Source organism: Amphimedon queenslandica, unplaced genomic scaffold (assembly GCF_000090795.2).
Source record: "Amphimedon queenslandica unplaced genomic scaffold, v1.1 AMPQUscaffold_13522, whole genome shotgun sequence".
In the NCBI taxonomy this organism is placed as follows: domain Eukaryota; kingdom Metazoa; phylum Porifera; class Demospongiae; order Haplosclerida; family Niphatidae; genus Amphimedon; species Amphimedon queenslandica.
Window position 1 is genome coordinate 321,950 of NW_003546242.1, and position 16,069 is coordinate 338,018.

The 16,069-nt window shown below is 32.8% G+C and overlaps 2 protein-coding genes across 2 annotated transcripts in view; both read right to left on the reverse strand.

Moving 5' to 3' along the window:
- Window positions 1-4,104: 4,104 nt before the first annotated feature.
- Window positions 4,105-5,026, reverse strand: LOC100634592 (sacsin-like). Its single transcript, XM_019998606.1, has 3 exons — window positions 4,903-5,026; window positions 4,756-4,850; window positions 4,105-4,387 (listed from the first exon to the last, which is right to left on the reverse strand). The coding sequence occupies exons 1-3, from the start codon at window positions 4,922-4,924 to the stop codon at window positions 4,109-4,111; spliced, it is 396 nt and encodes a 131-aa protein (XP_019854165.1). The 5' UTR covers window positions 4,925-5,026; the 3' UTR covers window positions 4,105-4,108.
- A 1,428-nt stretch (window positions 5,027-6,454) lies between these two features.
- LOC100634715 (E3 ubiquitin-protein ligase RNF213-like) overlaps window positions 6,455-16,069 on the reverse strand; it is a 38,056-nt gene continuing 28,441 nt past the window's right edge. The window contains exons 36-77 of the mRNA XM_019996398.1: window positions 15,870-16,036; window positions 15,601-15,823; window positions 15,331-15,555; window positions 15,154-15,284; window positions 14,954-15,097; window positions 14,717-14,906; window positions 14,580-14,662; window positions 14,139-14,537; window positions 13,913-14,089; window positions 13,519-13,861; window positions 13,346-13,473; window positions 12,924-13,299; window positions 12,678-12,879; window positions 12,376-12,619; window positions 12,130-12,329; window positions 11,898-12,076; window positions 11,680-11,854; window positions 11,416-11,611; window positions 11,250-11,367; window positions 11,113-11,198; window positions 10,838-11,071; window positions 10,690-10,792; window positions 10,242-10,643; window positions 10,073-10,192; window positions 9,924-10,025; window positions 9,804-9,863; window positions 9,559-9,759; window positions 9,434-9,515; window positions 9,352-9,386; window positions 9,206-9,303; window positions 8,993-9,143; window positions 8,764-8,947; window positions 8,622-8,713; window positions 8,517-8,574; window positions 8,302-8,468; window positions 8,020-8,257; window positions 7,788-7,968; window positions 7,447-7,735; window positions 7,205-7,399; window positions 7,068-7,157; window positions 6,844-7,016; window positions 6,455-6,795 (exon numbers count right to left, since the gene is read on the reverse strand). Coding sequence (XP_019851957.1) covers window positions 6,633-6,795; window positions 6,844-7,016; window positions 7,068-7,157; window positions 7,205-7,399; window positions 7,447-7,735; window positions 7,788-7,968; window positions 8,020-8,257; window positions 8,302-8,468; window positions 8,517-8,574; window positions 8,622-8,713; window positions 8,764-8,947; window positions 8,993-9,143; window positions 9,206-9,303; window positions 9,352-9,386; window positions 9,434-9,515; window positions 9,559-9,759; window positions 9,804-9,863; window positions 9,924-10,025; window positions 10,073-10,192; window positions 10,242-10,643; window positions 10,690-10,792; window positions 10,838-11,071; window positions 11,113-11,198; window positions 11,250-11,367; window positions 11,416-11,611; window positions 11,680-11,854; window positions 11,898-12,076; window positions 12,130-12,329; window positions 12,376-12,619; window positions 12,678-12,879; window positions 12,924-13,299; window positions 13,346-13,473; window positions 13,519-13,861; window positions 13,913-14,089; window positions 14,139-14,537; window positions 14,580-14,662; window positions 14,717-14,906; window positions 14,954-15,097; window positions 15,154-15,284; window positions 15,331-15,555; window positions 15,601-15,823; window positions 15,870-16,036 — 7,404 coding nt within the window. The 3' untranslated portion in view covers window positions 6,455-6,632. The remainder of the gene's footprint in view (window positions 6,796-6,843; window positions 7,017-7,067; window positions 7,158-7,204; window positions 7,400-7,446; window positions 7,736-7,787; window positions 7,969-8,019; window positions 8,258-8,301; window positions 8,469-8,516; window positions 8,575-8,621; window positions 8,714-8,763; window positions 8,948-8,992; window positions 9,144-9,205; window positions 9,304-9,351; window positions 9,387-9,433; window positions 9,516-9,558; window positions 9,760-9,803; window positions 9,864-9,923; window positions 10,026-10,072; window positions 10,193-10,241; window positions 10,644-10,689; window positions 10,793-10,837; window positions 11,072-11,112; window positions 11,199-11,249; window positions 11,368-11,415; window positions 11,612-11,679; window positions 11,855-11,897; window positions 12,077-12,129; window positions 12,330-12,375; window positions 12,620-12,677; window positions 12,880-12,923; window positions 13,300-13,345; window positions 13,474-13,518; window positions 13,862-13,912; window positions 14,090-14,138; window positions 14,538-14,579; window positions 14,663-14,716; window positions 14,907-14,953; window positions 15,098-15,153; window positions 15,285-15,330; window positions 15,556-15,600; window positions 15,824-15,869; window positions 16,037-16,069) is intronic.

A 16,069-nucleotide genomic window follows, 5' to 3' on the forward strand; every position in this document is an offset into this window, starting at 1 on the left:
TCAAATTTAATGTACATGTATTGTGATTATTAGAATCGTTTATTTGAATGAGATAATTTGTTAGCATGCATAAGCACATGTGCAGAAAAGACACCACGTGATGCTAACACATTGTGGTAAAATCATAAAAGAGTTAAAATGGCACTCAAGCCCCCAAAAAGCATAGTAAAAAATACAGATGCCATAAAGTTGGTTAAAAAGGCACCTCATATACAATAACATAGGAGAAGTAGGGCACCAGACGAGCAACTATTTCCAACATTAAGAAATGAAGTGAAGCTCATTCAGTTCATGACTAATATGGGACAAGTAAAATCAGATAAAGCTAAAGAAATTAAAATAGGGGTACATGAAAAGTCTGATGCCACATTGTATATCTACATGTAGTTTTGGCAGCAAAAAGAGAGGAACACACTAGTCAGAGGCCCATTGCTTCATAAGAAGGCCATTAGGCCAGAGTAATGTTAAATCAGCTGTACCCTGACTAAACCAAGCCTTTCAATATCAGAAGCTATGCCATTATAATACAATGGAATGGCTGCAAAAAGAGTCACTTCTCTATAACAGATAACAATGACTTATTATTGTACCATTGATGATTGATCTATCATAAATTAACATTAAGTAATGTTAAACAAGTACATAGTATTCCATTAAAAATGGCTAGGAGAAATCATTCTATTTTCTTATTTTTATGATACATGTGCTGTACATTTTACATGTTCTTAAACATACATGTACATTACACGTACATTGATCTGTAAAAGACCTTTAATAACTACATGTATATGGCAAGCTAAATGTTTTGTACAAATTGCCTGGAATTTTTGCTTTGAAAATAACTGACAAGATAGAAGTTATGCTGAAGCCTTAATTTGGTTTCATGATTCATACTGTCGTACAATAGATGCAATCTATGGCATTCTCATGTAATAGTGCAACCTACATGTACATACATGGTATTCTTATTTATTTCTGCTGATCATTGTACATACCACAGGTACATACACATAGTAAGGTTACTTCTAGATATATGTACATGTACATGTATATTGCACTATCTACATGATAATGTATACATGTACAACATATCCTCAAATAAAAGCTGGGTACAAATAAATGCCGGGTTGGCAATAAAATGGAACTATAAATACACAAATCTAGCCTTCACTAAGTGTAGATGCCTTGTAGATACTTCCTTAAGCTTTCTAATGTCACTTGTGTGAGGGTACCCGGTTCAAATCCCACTGTTGACATAAGTTTCATTTTATTTTTAAATTTTTCTCGAGGTCCAAAAGTCATTTTAAGAAATAGATGCCTGGGTTTTCATTTAAGGAAATATGGTACATATTATAAAAGTAAATTATGATGCGGAGAAAGTCTAGTTTGAATATTTTGTGCTTTGAGCATAATTCAAAGCATCATTCAAGCTATGAGCTATCATACATGTTCAAGCAGTTTTTGATTTCCTATCCAAATTCGTGACTTGCATGAACTTCAGTCACCAAAATTTTTTAGACTTTAAAGAGTATGCAATATTGCATTTGAACTGGATTATCATTATTTACATTAAAAGTGTGATGCTGAGTCATTCAAGTTTGATGCTGATTGAATTTATGATGCTATAGCATTACCTCTTTGTAAACATTCTGATATGTACATGCATGAACGGCTGAAGTGGAAAATTTGAATACTTTTAGCTAGATATTGTGCTTTTTAGTTTTAAGAAATAATAAACTTAAAATATTACTACCTGTGGTAAAAACATACATGCATATAAAAGTCATATCCGATTGCTTGTATATTATTTCATTAAATATGAAGTGACAATATGTACTTGACCTGTTGACCTTGTTGTTGAAGCTGATAACATAAGTGGACAGGCCAAAAGTCAATTTAAAAAATAGGAAATATATACTCATTCTACAAGTCAAAATCTGCAGTAATAACACAACAAAAATAATATTCATAGCCTATTGGGCAAATCCAGAAAAATTATGCTTCAATTTTTGCCTATTTTGTTTTCAGGCACTACCCCAAATTCTATCCTATTTTGCTTTAAAATAAATGCAATTATGCTCATTATTATGCTTTATAAATATCAATTATAATTACATGAACATGCATCTGTTATAATTGTAATATTGTCACTAAAATGCCAGAATCTGAAAAGTTTTCAGTGACTTTAAATTACTGCAAAATAGAACAACCTAAGTCGTTGGACTCACCATGCTTGGGTACTAAGCAGTTGGGTTGTTGTTCTAGTACTTGTACCACCTACCATATTGAATTTAAATTGTGTGTTCAGGGGCATACAGACAGAAATTTGGGCCCATTATGTTCCCACTATGTCAGCATAATAACTTGCCCTATTATGCTCCAAATTATGGCAGCATAATTTGCCTGGCTCTAGCAAAGCACACTGTGATAATGTGAGTCTGACCGACCGTAGGATGACCGTCTAACTATTATTAAAGCTAAATAACCTATAATCTTCATTGAAAGCGGGTGTGGCCACCATACAGCATGTCTGTGTTTGTCTTTAGCAAACAGTCTGTAAGATAAGACTAAACTGCTATCCAAAAAGTTCTCTAGCAGCAAGAAAGGTCATACAACACAAGAATAACGTTGCATGAGGGGCTAAGCACCTTAAATGTTTTACAATCTTCTAGTAGTTAAACAAATGTACAGTGGGACCTGCTTAATCCGGTCACCCTTGGGCCAGTTTTAAATGGCCTGATTATGCAGGTGGCTGCATTACAGGTCCGCCTCTGTAATACAGCCATTGACCATTCTGTAATGGAATGGCCTGTTTATACAGGTCAAGAAAGTTAATTGAATTGATTGATACATCATAAATTAATTTATTATTAAACTGAATAGAATAATAAACTCAACAATAATTAATAAAGGGTGTGGTTTCCGGTTGGCCGGAGTAGCAAGGTTCTATCAGATCACAGGGGACTTGGACAAGTGGCCGCTTTACGCATTATACAGGGACGCATTAGACAAGTCAATAGCTTAGCCTTTTGTACAGATCTCGATTGGGATTTTGGCTTATGGCTGTAATAGAGAGGTGGCCTTACTACTCAGGTGACTGTTAGCACAGATTCCACTGTACATGTATATAAGTGCACATGTACATGTATTAGTGTATACTGTACATGTAACCCTGATATTATTATATGTACATTATGATAAAAAATGATATCTTTTTCATATACATGTAAATGTAGTTCTTACATGTACATACAATACAAGCTACATGTACATAAGGAAGGTCTATTAAAAGCTTGTTACAATTTTTGTCTGCTACATGCTAATTCAAAACATGGGGCTTTTAGTTTTTGCGTATCTGAAAATTAGAAGAAAAGCAATTGTAGTAATACTTTTATTATGCAGCTATAAGTTTAGGAAGATATATCATCATTTAATCTGTAATGGCAAGAGTTCATGGTAATGGCAATAGATTCAAATCACATAAATATTAACTATGCCTGGTGCTAAAGGCTCTGCAATGTGTACAGTACATTATGTTATAAAAAGTACATGTACTTGTATACGCACATTGTAGATACATGTAGAAAAAATTAGGCGCCTTAAAGTCTAGCATGATAATTCCTGGTACAATAACAAACACCTGCACCTAGTTAATACAAAAACATGAGGGACTAGAATATCAAAAACCTCAAAGTCTCAATACCATACTTGTAACAAACAACTTCACAGAAAGGCAAAAAATTCTGACACATTATTATAAACATATGCTTGTAGCAACAGACAAGGCATAGTTAGCGCCTCAAAGTCTAGTGTTTTCTTGTGTAGGTAAATTTCTAGTGTATCATAACAAACAGCTGCCAGGAGAATTGGGAGGACAGACTACAAGTATTGTACATGATAAACGGCATGAAAGGGCTTTGCTCTTTCCTACTTCATCTGCTTCACAAGTAATATCTTCAATAATAACAATGGTTAAGCACTATATCAACAATTAGTACTTACTATACATACCATTGACACTAAAAATGGACTGGTATTTGGAGGTGTTACTATACAAGCTTACAGACATTTCACAATAAACTATAGTTTACTACATTAGCCATAACTATCAGTTTGTAAGGGCCTTACCAGTAATATGGAATACAGAGAGGAATCCTACACCAAACCGACCAACTTTCAGGGCAGCTGTCTCCTTCCCACTATTCTCAATTCTACCAAAGTGTTCCCAGTCTTCCTCCTGAAATATAGCATTATTATATGCTAGCAGTGCTGGCCCTTGGAAGAGGTTTAGTGTTGGAAACATCAAATCATTTTCTGGATACTGCTTTGTGTCTAAACAAAACTTGCGAACTGTAGCACCTGCATCATCAGCGTTTTGAATGAGCTCCTGTAAAAAGGGAAACAGAACAAAAACCATTTAATAAAAACAATAATAATCATGTTTACTTTTACAATGCCTTTTTTTCCTTGTAAGCAGAACAGTTTAAATGTCTGCCTTTGTGAAACAAACACTAAACGCCAATATAAATTTGATCTGGGCCACAAATTAGCAAAAGTCAAGCAGAAATTTATTTACCAAAACTCAGCGTAACATAAGTTTTCAACTTATCAAAATTAGAGCCATAAAATTTAAAATAATTTCTCTAAAAGGCAAGTGGTGGGATTCGCTTTGAAATCTTTTACTACACTGAATGTGTCGACATGCATGTAACTATAAAAAGACATTGACCCAACCCCTAACTGTTTGTAACTCACTTTGAGTATCTGGCCTCCATCAGGATACCTATCTAGTGTTCTGGATATGTGTTTTGTTATTGGTGGGGCTTCAATCTTAATCCCTCCTCTTCTGCCTGCAAAATGAATGACGATAAAATTTACAGTGCTATGTCAGTTTAGCTCTACTTCGTGTTTTTGTCGTTGCCATCGAGGGATAAACTTCACTGCCTTCTCTCTTTGATGAATAGCCTAACAACAAATTGCTACACTAACTGACCACGGACAAGGACCATAGATAAGGACTAAGGTAAGGACAGTATCTTTTTACATAGATAGTTTTTATTACCACGAAGGAAAAACACGCGGATATTTAATTTAGCCGGATTAGGGGTGTGGCTCGTGTCGCTATTATTATTAGAATTTAGATCTGGAATATTGAGTTTGATTTGTTTGGGAACATTTTGTTATTAGTTTATTAAATAAACTAATAAAAATGTTTCCAACTCAAACTTTATTACTTTTTTAAAAGCTTGTGTAATTTTTTTGTTTCTGTCATACAACTACTGTTGCAGGGAGCATTTGTACATTTTAAACCATCCCGTTCACCTATTTGGCATCTCGTTATATCAAAGATATGCTTCTGTCATAGAAAGTGCAGTATCGATCCACTAATTTTATTTTAAATGATTGCACTTCCAATTTTAAGTCTCGTTTCCCATTGATGTATTGAGTTTGGTGAAATCCTGTTTTCTGAAATCTTCATCACCCAACTCATTATTCTCGATCGTGTCCTTTTTGCTCTAACAGTAAAACTACAAAATCAGTATTCCATGGTAAACTGTAACACCACTACACTCCGAATGACACTACAAAGTTCTTCTATTTCTACTGACTACTGACCAAAACAAATTACCTCCTCTTGATTTCTCCCTCTGTTATAACAGAGGGAGAAATCAAGGGGAGATAATTTGTTTTGGTCAGTAGTCTTTTGAAGTCTCAAGCCAGATTTTTGGAACTAATTTGAAGCCAACTTTGATCCTTCCTGGCCTTGTAGTCTACTGACTACAAGGCCATTCTTCCGTTTTAAATGTCCATGTCACAAATGTTATGCTAGATGTATATCAACCTCAACCCTTCACTGATTCTCTTACTCTGTCTCTCTGTTATCATTAATTATTTGTGTATTATGTTTTTACTAAGCAGTACCAACAATACGAGTAATAAAGGGAATGGTTCTTATTTTTAGTTTACTAGTGAATATTGAACCCCATGGGCCTATAATTATTCCTCTACATGATAGGTTTTCACTCTTTGCTCCTCTTCTTGTTTTCTCCGAAAGTTTATGGCATTACTGCAATCTATGCAAAGCTTGCTGTTATGGCTCCTCTGCACATCATAGTTCTGGGGACATGCTAAGTTTGTAAGAACTGAAGTCAATGATATACAGATTTATCCTTCTCTGATTGTTTCTTTTTCCACCTTGGGTATAAATGAAAATATCAGTTGTATGACATGTATCCTTATGTTAATGGTGAAACAGTTGCTACACAGCAAAATAGCACCAAACATTAAGCAGCCTTTAGGTTACACCAGACCAGAGAGATATAGATTTAAATCTCTGGTAAAAATTAAAAAATTATGTTCTCGCGATCTAGCTATGAAGCTAAAGATCTAATTAATCCTAATTTTTGCTAAAGGAATTGCAGATTTGTTTTATATGCATATTGTTAATGAAGACTACTTTTTAAAAGAAATAATCAACCATACTATAAAAGTTAAACTAAGATAAATCTATTGACAGCATTTAAATATGCCTGCTCAGTTATATACTATGCAAACAAAAATACTAAATGTATAGAATCTCTTAGACTAATCTACTTTAACTACAATCATGTTAGATTTAACTACAACTAAACTTAAATAAGATGCATAGATCTATGCTGATAAAATACAATGGTCTTCCATGTTGCCACAGACTGCCTCACAGTAATAGAAGCTGGAAATTTATCTGTGAAGTTATGAGGAAGCATGCCATCTAATTCAATTTGCTCTAATCGTGCATACAAAGTATCCTTCAACCTAAAATATTAATGGTAAGATGTAGCAAAATATAGACATTATACTTACGGCCATTCTGTGGTGTTTTGAGCTTCTGAATGACGTACAACTGTTTCAATAAACTCATAAAAAAAATTCAGGAAAGGTGCTAGTTCTATTCCTTTCAAATAAGACTCCAACTCCTTTATTTGATCATCTTGGAGATTAGTCAGTAATACATCACTAAGATCATCAAATGGTTCCTACAAATATTAGGAAACAACAAGTTTTAAAATAATAATTATTAAATTTACTTGTTTTCGAAGTGTATGACGTTTAGCTATTTCTACTGAGATTATTTCCCACAATGATAAGATGTGACCTAATGTACAATATTCTAGTGCCTATAAGTAGAATATGAAGAGGTATTGTTAATCCTTATAAAAATTACTTTTTCACTAAATTTTTTCTTCATTCTCATTAGATCTACTCCACTAATGTAAGATCTCAGTTTAGTTTTTGCACTATTCTTTTGTGAGGAAAGGAAGCCAATTACAATCTCAACAACATCAAGACATTCTCTTAAATGGTTGATGCTTTGTAGTTCCTTTATTATGTCATTCTGCTGCTTTTCAGTTAATTTTATCTATAAAAACAAGTGTTTATGCATTTTATGCATTGAATAGTCTATACCTGTGGCTGTACATTCTTTCTTAACTGATGGAAAGTTTCAGCATTATAAACTTCTTTTCTGTACATAACTTGAAGTAGTTCCAATTGTATATAGGGTTTCCCATGTATAAAACGATCCACAAGGTGCTTTTCTAGTGCTGGAAGATCATAATTAATTTTTTGTCCTTTTCCAAATTCAAGAGAGTATTGGCAGTGTGAAAGAACGATTGAAGTTAATTGCTTCTCATAGTCCAGTAGATGACAACACTGAACATGACTAACAGGGACCTTGTACTTCCTCCAATAAATACTGTATAACAAAGATGAATAAATATAAACTCATTAGAAGTAGTTAAGCTTACTCTTTTTTTGTCAGCTCCTTATGACATTTTTCTATGAATTCATTGTGTACTCTGACCATTAGATCCACTAGTGCTGTAGTGCAAGCTCCTTGTCCAGTTAAAGTAGGTATAAGACAAGTTAGAGGAGTACTCTCATCCCAAGTAACAATTTCAATAAGGTTTGGATCAACCATAACACGAGCTAAAAGTTAAAAAATGCATTTATGCTATAATAGTTTTGAAATAATTTTACCATAGTCCTTAAGTTTTCCCTTGACCAATGTCCAAACTTTTCTTAAGGAATTCAACTTCTTATTAAAGTCTGCAACAAGTTTTGGCGAACTATCTCTGTTCCTTAAAATTGCAATGTAGCTTCCAATTGTCAATGCTGCAATTTCCTTTTTGTCATACTTCCTGTGACATAACTGGTACATTTCATGCTGCAATTTCAAAATATTAGGAAGATATTGAGTAGCTCTTAAAAGTGGTTCCTACAGGCCAATAAATTGTCTTAAAATGGAACAAATTGTCCTACCTGTACTAAAAACTCATGTAATATTGGACAAATTTCTTTCTGTGTTTGCAATAGCTGCAGCAAATTTTCGAGTGTGATGTATGGTCTATAACTCCACAAATGAGGTGTAATTTCTGTTGGATATATTTTCATCTTTTCATATACAGCATATAAAAGTTGATCATTTTCTAAAACCATGTAGTTAAAAGCCATGAAAAAAATCAGTCTTTCCCTACCTATGCTTTTGTCATTTAGTTGTAATGTCACAGCCTCATTCAATTTTGCATCTAAATTCTGTTAATTCCACAATTAAAAAAATCTTTTTATTATTTGTCACCTACTATTAAAACTGGATGAATGAATGACTCAGAAAAGCTTTTTTCCCATTTTTGTCTTTTCTCTTTAGTCTCAAGCTTAGTTATAGTACATTTAACTACATATACTCATATTCAAAGCAGGGAATTTTTCATTATAGATACTAACCATCATTTTTACTGTTGATTTGTTCTAAAATGAGATGCACCAAAAGGCATGCATCATCTTGGCTCTTTCCTATAGCTGTACTCAACATGTTAATGTCATGCTGCAAATGTTGCCAAAAAAATGATGATACTTCTCTTGGTTTAACATCTGTTTTGATTATATTCAAAAGACCTTGAATTTTATCCTGAATTAAGGATGAAAATATTATCATTTTAATAACTAATTATACTTCTTTTGTGCATGAGATCCATAATAAAGAGCAATGCATTAATGCTCTCATAATGGCACAAGCTGAAGGTGATAGAGATCTTTCAGCTGATGGGATTGCTTCTCTTTGATTTGGTTGACCAAGAGCATATCCAGTTTCAGTTTTATCATTACTAGATATAACAGCAATCATATACCTAGGAGATAAGCCTACATAGCATTGCAATTGACTCACGTTTTTGCCAGCTCATTCCCCTTATCAGCTTTGTGCAACTGACCACCAATTGGTGACTGGCACACAGGGCAAGTACTCCTTGTCCATGGTCTACCACACTAAAATCATTGTAATAATAATGATAATTTTAAAAAGTTTCTACGTACATCACCTATGAAGTATGGATGACCATTCTGACATTCTGTGAAATCATTTAGTAAAATTACATTGGATCAGAAATTTTATTACTATAGAATTTGCCTGAATGCTCACTCATAGCAGCTCTGACATAGGGAAGTGAATCTTCAGGCATTGTAGGTAAGTAGGTTGCCTACAAAAGTAGCTGAAATCGATGATTCAACTATATAACAAACCTTAAGTTTTTCAGGATCATTAATCATTTGAATAAATGGACCTAATATTTTTGATAAGCTATTATGCTGCATTACAACAGCAACATGCACAACTAGATCAGTCAGTAATCTATTCTGTGGGTTCATTCCTGGTCTAATGACCATATGCTCTAGTCTCCCACAGTATGAATTACTTAATAGGTCTTGAGCCACCGCTATTAGCTATATAAAGTATGAATACTATGCACAAGACTTCAAAATCATACTTCTTTATTGATTTTTTTACAATTTCTAACTGCTGTTAATATTTTTGTTATAGCTTCATCCTGCAATAAAATATTGATAATATATATATATTATAGATCCATTAAAATATTAAATCTTACATTGTTACCATCACAATCTTTGTCTACTTTGAATGCTGCACTTCCAGTCACAACTTCATATATTCCAAAAAGCAGTAAGTTTATGTCGCTACTTTGAAGATGCTATGAAAGGAGACATAAAAAAGTTAATTTCTATCAGTTTTCCTCACTTTAATATGCATCTCCAATTCAGTAAACTGATTTCTATATTTTACATCAAGAAGTACTGCTTTGAATTGAGAATATCCTTTATAAATGATGAATGGATCACTATTTTTGCAACCTTGACCCTAAAATATAATGTTAACTATTATTTTTTCATTTTAAAATTAAAATTACTTGTAAAGTTTTAGGTATAACCCACTGCATGTTGTGATCTTCAGTCAAGTTGTAAAGGAAAGAGAAACCATAATTTCTTACTAAAAGTTTTGCTAGAAAAATGCTGGAACCATAAACATCAGTAGCATTAAAGCAAAATTTTTTAATCATGTCCAAAAGTTGATGCAATGCATTTGTTTGGCTCCTTTTTTCATGATGATGCTGATAATATATTAATTCAGCTACAATAGTAAAGGAATATCTTAAAGTAGCCACTTCTTCCAAAAATTCTAAAGTGATCTCATTTTCATAGCCTGAAGGAACAGCATGCTTTCTTAATATCTTTCCATCACTAAAAATTTTGACACATTGTTCAATTTTATCTGCTAATGACATCTGATTGTGCTTCTTGTAAATGGCATCCTAAAGTATTTTGTTATTGTAACAACTCTTTTCATATACAGCATACCTCTAAACACTGAATATATAATAAGTAAAAATTGCTATCATTTTGAAAAAGTTGCTGTGCTCTGGAAAAATATTCCTTCAAATGAATCTTAACCATTTCAGTGCTAAATTTATGCATAAAATCATAATCTATTTATACACAAATTCACCTGTGTTCCAGCAAGAGTTGTAACAAAAATGAACGCAGTACAGGAATTTTGTCTGTAATTTTTCCAGAAAAACTGAACTCTTTGGTCATCTTTTCTTCTTTGGCGAGCACAATATTTAACAATTCTTGAATAAGTTCTGTTTCGGGAGGACTAGGTTGGCCAAAACACAAAGAGGACACAACTTCCATGAAAAAAGAATTAGAGCAATGACAGATCTGTTTCTGCATTTTATGTCTAATAACAAATATAAGATGTGCAGAAGCAATATGACCTACTCAGAATTTTTTTCCAAAAGTTTCAGGCCTTCTTGTATTTTCAGAAGTGTTTTTTTTTTAGTAAAATCTTTTTGTTTTTCAATCATCTTGTACAAGCAACATTAAATAAAATTATTAGCTAATAATTGAAAACTCACTCTATCAATTCTTTTTGCATATTGAACAAACTTAGTAAATTGTTCATCATTTACTGAACATTTCATTGCTACATGTTCTATGAATAGTTGAACTACTCTCACTCTTTGCCATTCAAGCCTATAAAAGAAGCAGTCATTATGCTTGTTACTTAAATCTACATTTTACCTTATGTCATGAGCTAGTTCATGATATGATGCAAGGTTCAAAATAGCATCAATTATATTTTGACATTGTTGAAGTTTTAATAATCGATCAGGAACATAGCATCTTCCTATGGCATCAATTGGAAGCGCCAAACCATCCACACCAATGGCACTTTTAACTATTAACAATGGAAGCTCAAAATGCTCTTGATTATGTCCTAAAAAGATAATTATAATTTATAAAACCCTCAGTATTCTGATTTTTAATGGGTAGTTTCCATTTAACCTATTTGAGGCACTTGGCATAATATTCCAGGTTTGAGTGTAGTCAATTGACCAAGCCACATTATTTCTTGTCGATATTCATGATAAATAACATGAACTGCTGCTAAATAAGAAAGAAATGACTTATGATTGAATCCTGGACCACTGATAATGGAATAAAGAGCTTCTTCGAGTATCTGCATTTTCATAAAATATGTAAAAATTTTGAAATTATCAAACCTCATATTCTTTTTTTGGTAAATGATGAGTTATGTGATGAGTACTTCTGATTATGTCTCCAAGATACCGTTTACTTAGATGTTTCAAATATTCCTCTGGTACTTTGTTTAAAATGATAGCTATAGCACTGTCAGATAAAGCATTACACAAGTAGTCATGAATTACATTTCGCTTATTTCCTATAAAAAGTTTAATTGAAATATTTTTTCAAGTTACTATCAATCATAATTACCTGGAACAATTTCCAGCATTGAAATAAATGCATTTTTAAATAGCCAAAAGAAAGGAAATTGACAATCAAACTTTAATTCTGATGCTAGAGGATCTTGATTAACAGTATGTCCATTTAATACATAGTTTTGATAGTTAAAATGAACTAAATCCTGATTGCTAAAAATTAATAGCCAAAGTTGTTGTAGGTAATCTTTGTTCCTAAAAATTTGATGTTTGTTTTGATTGCAATTTTAATGCTAATTACCTTTCTTCTTTCAAGAAGCTTAAATTAGCATACTGATCAATGAAAAAAATAATATGAGAAAACAGTGGTACAATGACTTCATCAATCCTTCTAATAAGAGAATTTTGAAATGTTCCACCATCTTGTAGTTTTTTAGTATTTATTGCTTCATCTAGTATCCATTCCTTCTCAAATAAATAAGATTCTCTTTGTTGCAGCAAAATTTTTATGTGCTTTACTAGTGCTCCGTAAAATGTAGTAAAATCTGTTATCATCGATTAAAACATGCATATACATAACTGTAGTAGATAATTTTGCCTTACCTAGAGGAAAATCAGGTTTTTGTGGGATAATACTTGAGAGTATTTTTACTCTTGAAATTATGGACTGTTCATATTCCTCATAATTTTCTGTCAGCTTAGCTAGAGCCGTTTGAATACAGTAATAAAGACGAAGGCACTGACAATGATTTTTTTTAACTTTAGCTATGGGAGGATTAACTTCTTCCATGACATCATTATCCATCTAATAATAAAATTTGAATACAATATAAATAGTAGCACTGTAACCTCATCTTTTTCTTGTGGTGGCTGGGTTTCGCAGGTATCACTGACAACCTTAGGTTCACTGTAAAAGAGCTGGCTGATTGGAGTACTTTGAGCATCTTCTAGTGTAAGATCTGATTCAGATGAAATTCTAATATTATCAATATGAACAGAGACCCAAACACCATCATGAAACCTAACAAAAGATGAACTACGCTCTTTTTCAGCTTGATGTGGAAGATTTATTATAAATAGAACATGAATAGGGTTTTGCTTTAATGTAATTTTTTGCTTTTCATCTTCAATACGATATCGAGCGTAAGCAATCAAATCACCATATATGTGGCCTGAATCACACTGAATAATCAACAAAGTCTCTTTGTCCTTAGAAAAAAGTGGCCTATATAGAGCCAATAGTGTAACTTATTTTTCATAAGTTTACTAACCTAATTTTAGAAGTGAAATCAATTTCTGTGTCAAATTCTTGTAATAAAAAACAATTAATTTCTTTGCCAAGATTATGAGACAAGTCTTCTATTTCCAGACTAGACAGAAGATGACAGTGTGTAGTTATCTGGAAAAAATTATTTTTAATCATTAAAAAAAATTAGCAGCATACTTGCATCATGAGACCAATAGATCTACCACCTTTTTGATTTTTCTTGATATTGTTATTTAACAATTCTATTATATTTCTGTGATGCTGATCTGAGTAATAAATCTTGAGCAATTTGTCTCTCTTTTCATTTAAATTGGTAAACTTTAATCGAATTAGAGCATCTGGTGAAGCCATTTGTAATAGAATCTTCTTGCTACGTGCAAGTACAGCTTTCTTCCATTCTTCAGAGTCATGCCTCTGCTCAGGCCATCCCCAACTTTGCTGTAATTGCTGAGTTGCTTGAAACACTACTGAAGCTGGAGTATCATTTTTGTATCCTACAAAAGCATCTTCAACAGAAAACCTATGTGATATGAGTCAATCAATCACAAAAAATAAAAATACTTAGACCTACTCATTTTTATTTTGGACATTAATAAAGTCCCCAATCCAGTTTATGAGTTCTCTGAAAACTTCTTTTTGCCAATCTAATAGAACAGTTTCTGCTAGTACAAAGTGCTTCTCAAGTCTATTGATAAGCGGAATAGGAAATTTTTTGTATACAGTCCTTTTTTCTGCTACCAAAATTAATCTAAAAAAGGATTAGATCAAGACCTGAGTGGAAATATTTCTGTCTGTACTTGAAATCATTGTGAACACGACATTTCACTCTGTGAGTCTGCAATCCAAGATCAACATACTTTTGGCTGCCAAAATGTATATAATATTGGTTTAATAAGTCATATAAACTTTCATATAAGTTATCCAGATTCAAAAGAATCACAGTACGGCCAGTTTCCATACAAATCTTAATCTTATTAATATTACGACACACTTGTGTAAACTCTCTATCCTTGGGAAATGAACTACCAAAGAGAAAGAAAGGTTCTGTTTGGTGTAGGGCCTGCTGGTTGGTTTCTGAATCATCACTCCCAGTTGCATTGCTATCTTGTTGTATTCCTACTTCTTTATAAAGATAGTGCTTTAGAACCTGTAGAGCTGCATAGTTTTCAGTCAAGAACAGCAAGTAGCGGTTTTCACTACATGTTCATTAGTAAGAAATAAAATAACCATTATCTTACCCATGCCAAGATTTATCTTTAGTTTGTAAGCTGCTTCTAATCAAACCAAGAGGAGAGCAATCAGGAATAAGAAACTTGTACAGCTATTATAGAATGTAGGTTTCATAATTTCATAATGACATTCAGTAACAGTCTACCTCTTCATCTTTTATATGATTTAAATCAGGTACATGTTCCAATTCTTTTATGTGATTTTTAAATATTTTTTCAATGTCAACTTCTTTAAGATCAAGTCCTCCAAAGTTTCTTTTAATAGCATGCTGTAATTGAGGGCCAGTTAATTGCATTCCTGTGTGCTTGCACATCCAGTACAACATTTTTATAAGACTACAAACGTGTTAACATCATTATAGTCTATTTTACAGAATATAAACCTGTAGAAATCTCTAAGACCAAAAAATAATCTTCCATTTTTCTCTTGTTCATCACAAATTTCTTTGTAAGCTGCAGATAGAGGTTTGAAGTAAGGATTTAATCTGTCCCTCACAGGATCATTAGGGGAATTTGAGCATATTCCTCTATGTATTATAAAAATAGAATAGCATAGCAGCATGCAAATTAGATCATATTCAACCTTGCAGTGAGCTCCAGTTCTGCTTCATCAGGATCTCCTCTAGTTACCATGACACCTCTGTTCATTTTAGCAGGATCTAGAGCCCAGTTTGATATACCAATAAAAGCAGCACGTTGCTCATGTGCTATGACCTGTCAAATTAAGTCAATCATGACTCATCTATGTGTAACTATATACCTGCCCTAAGCCATTAGCTCCTTCTGTTCCATCTTCAAGTAGTGGGTGGAGAGTTTTTAATGGAAGATTAGGAGAATCTTCAGCTAAACCAACTTCATCCAGTACTACAATGGATACAAAATTATTTACATCTTGTTTGTTTTGAAAACTTTTTGCAGCATTAAATACTTCAACAACACTTTCTGAAGTTGACAACTGACTACACTGGTAGGAAAAAAGTTGGATCTAATGCAAAAAATTAAAGTATTTCTTTAAAATAATTATCAGCACCTCTTTCATTTCTCTCATTAAGTCACTTTCAGAAGATTTTCCCAGCATTGATGAAGCAATGATAGACTTTGCAAGGGATTTTGAACTGCCGGGTTTACCAATAAGAAACAAAGGAATCCTCAACTCGATACAAATAACCATCATAAAAATATTCTCTTTCAATGCAGCATTTCTAGCAATGTTTGGACCCAACTTCATATTATCAAGCAACACATCCTGACACCTATCAAAAATTAAAATTATTGACTAAATTCTAGCTTAAACAATACCATTTGATCTCATTAAAAAATTGCTTTTTTCCTCCAAGTTTTAGTGGATCAGTAAATTGACGAATAACGCCAGTTTCATATTTCATTCTGTCCTGCAGTTTAGAAAGATAGCAGACACTTACTGCTAGTACAAGGGAACGAGTAATGCAGTCAAGTGGTTGCTTTCCCTATAAATAGAAAGTAATTTTATAAATACAAGC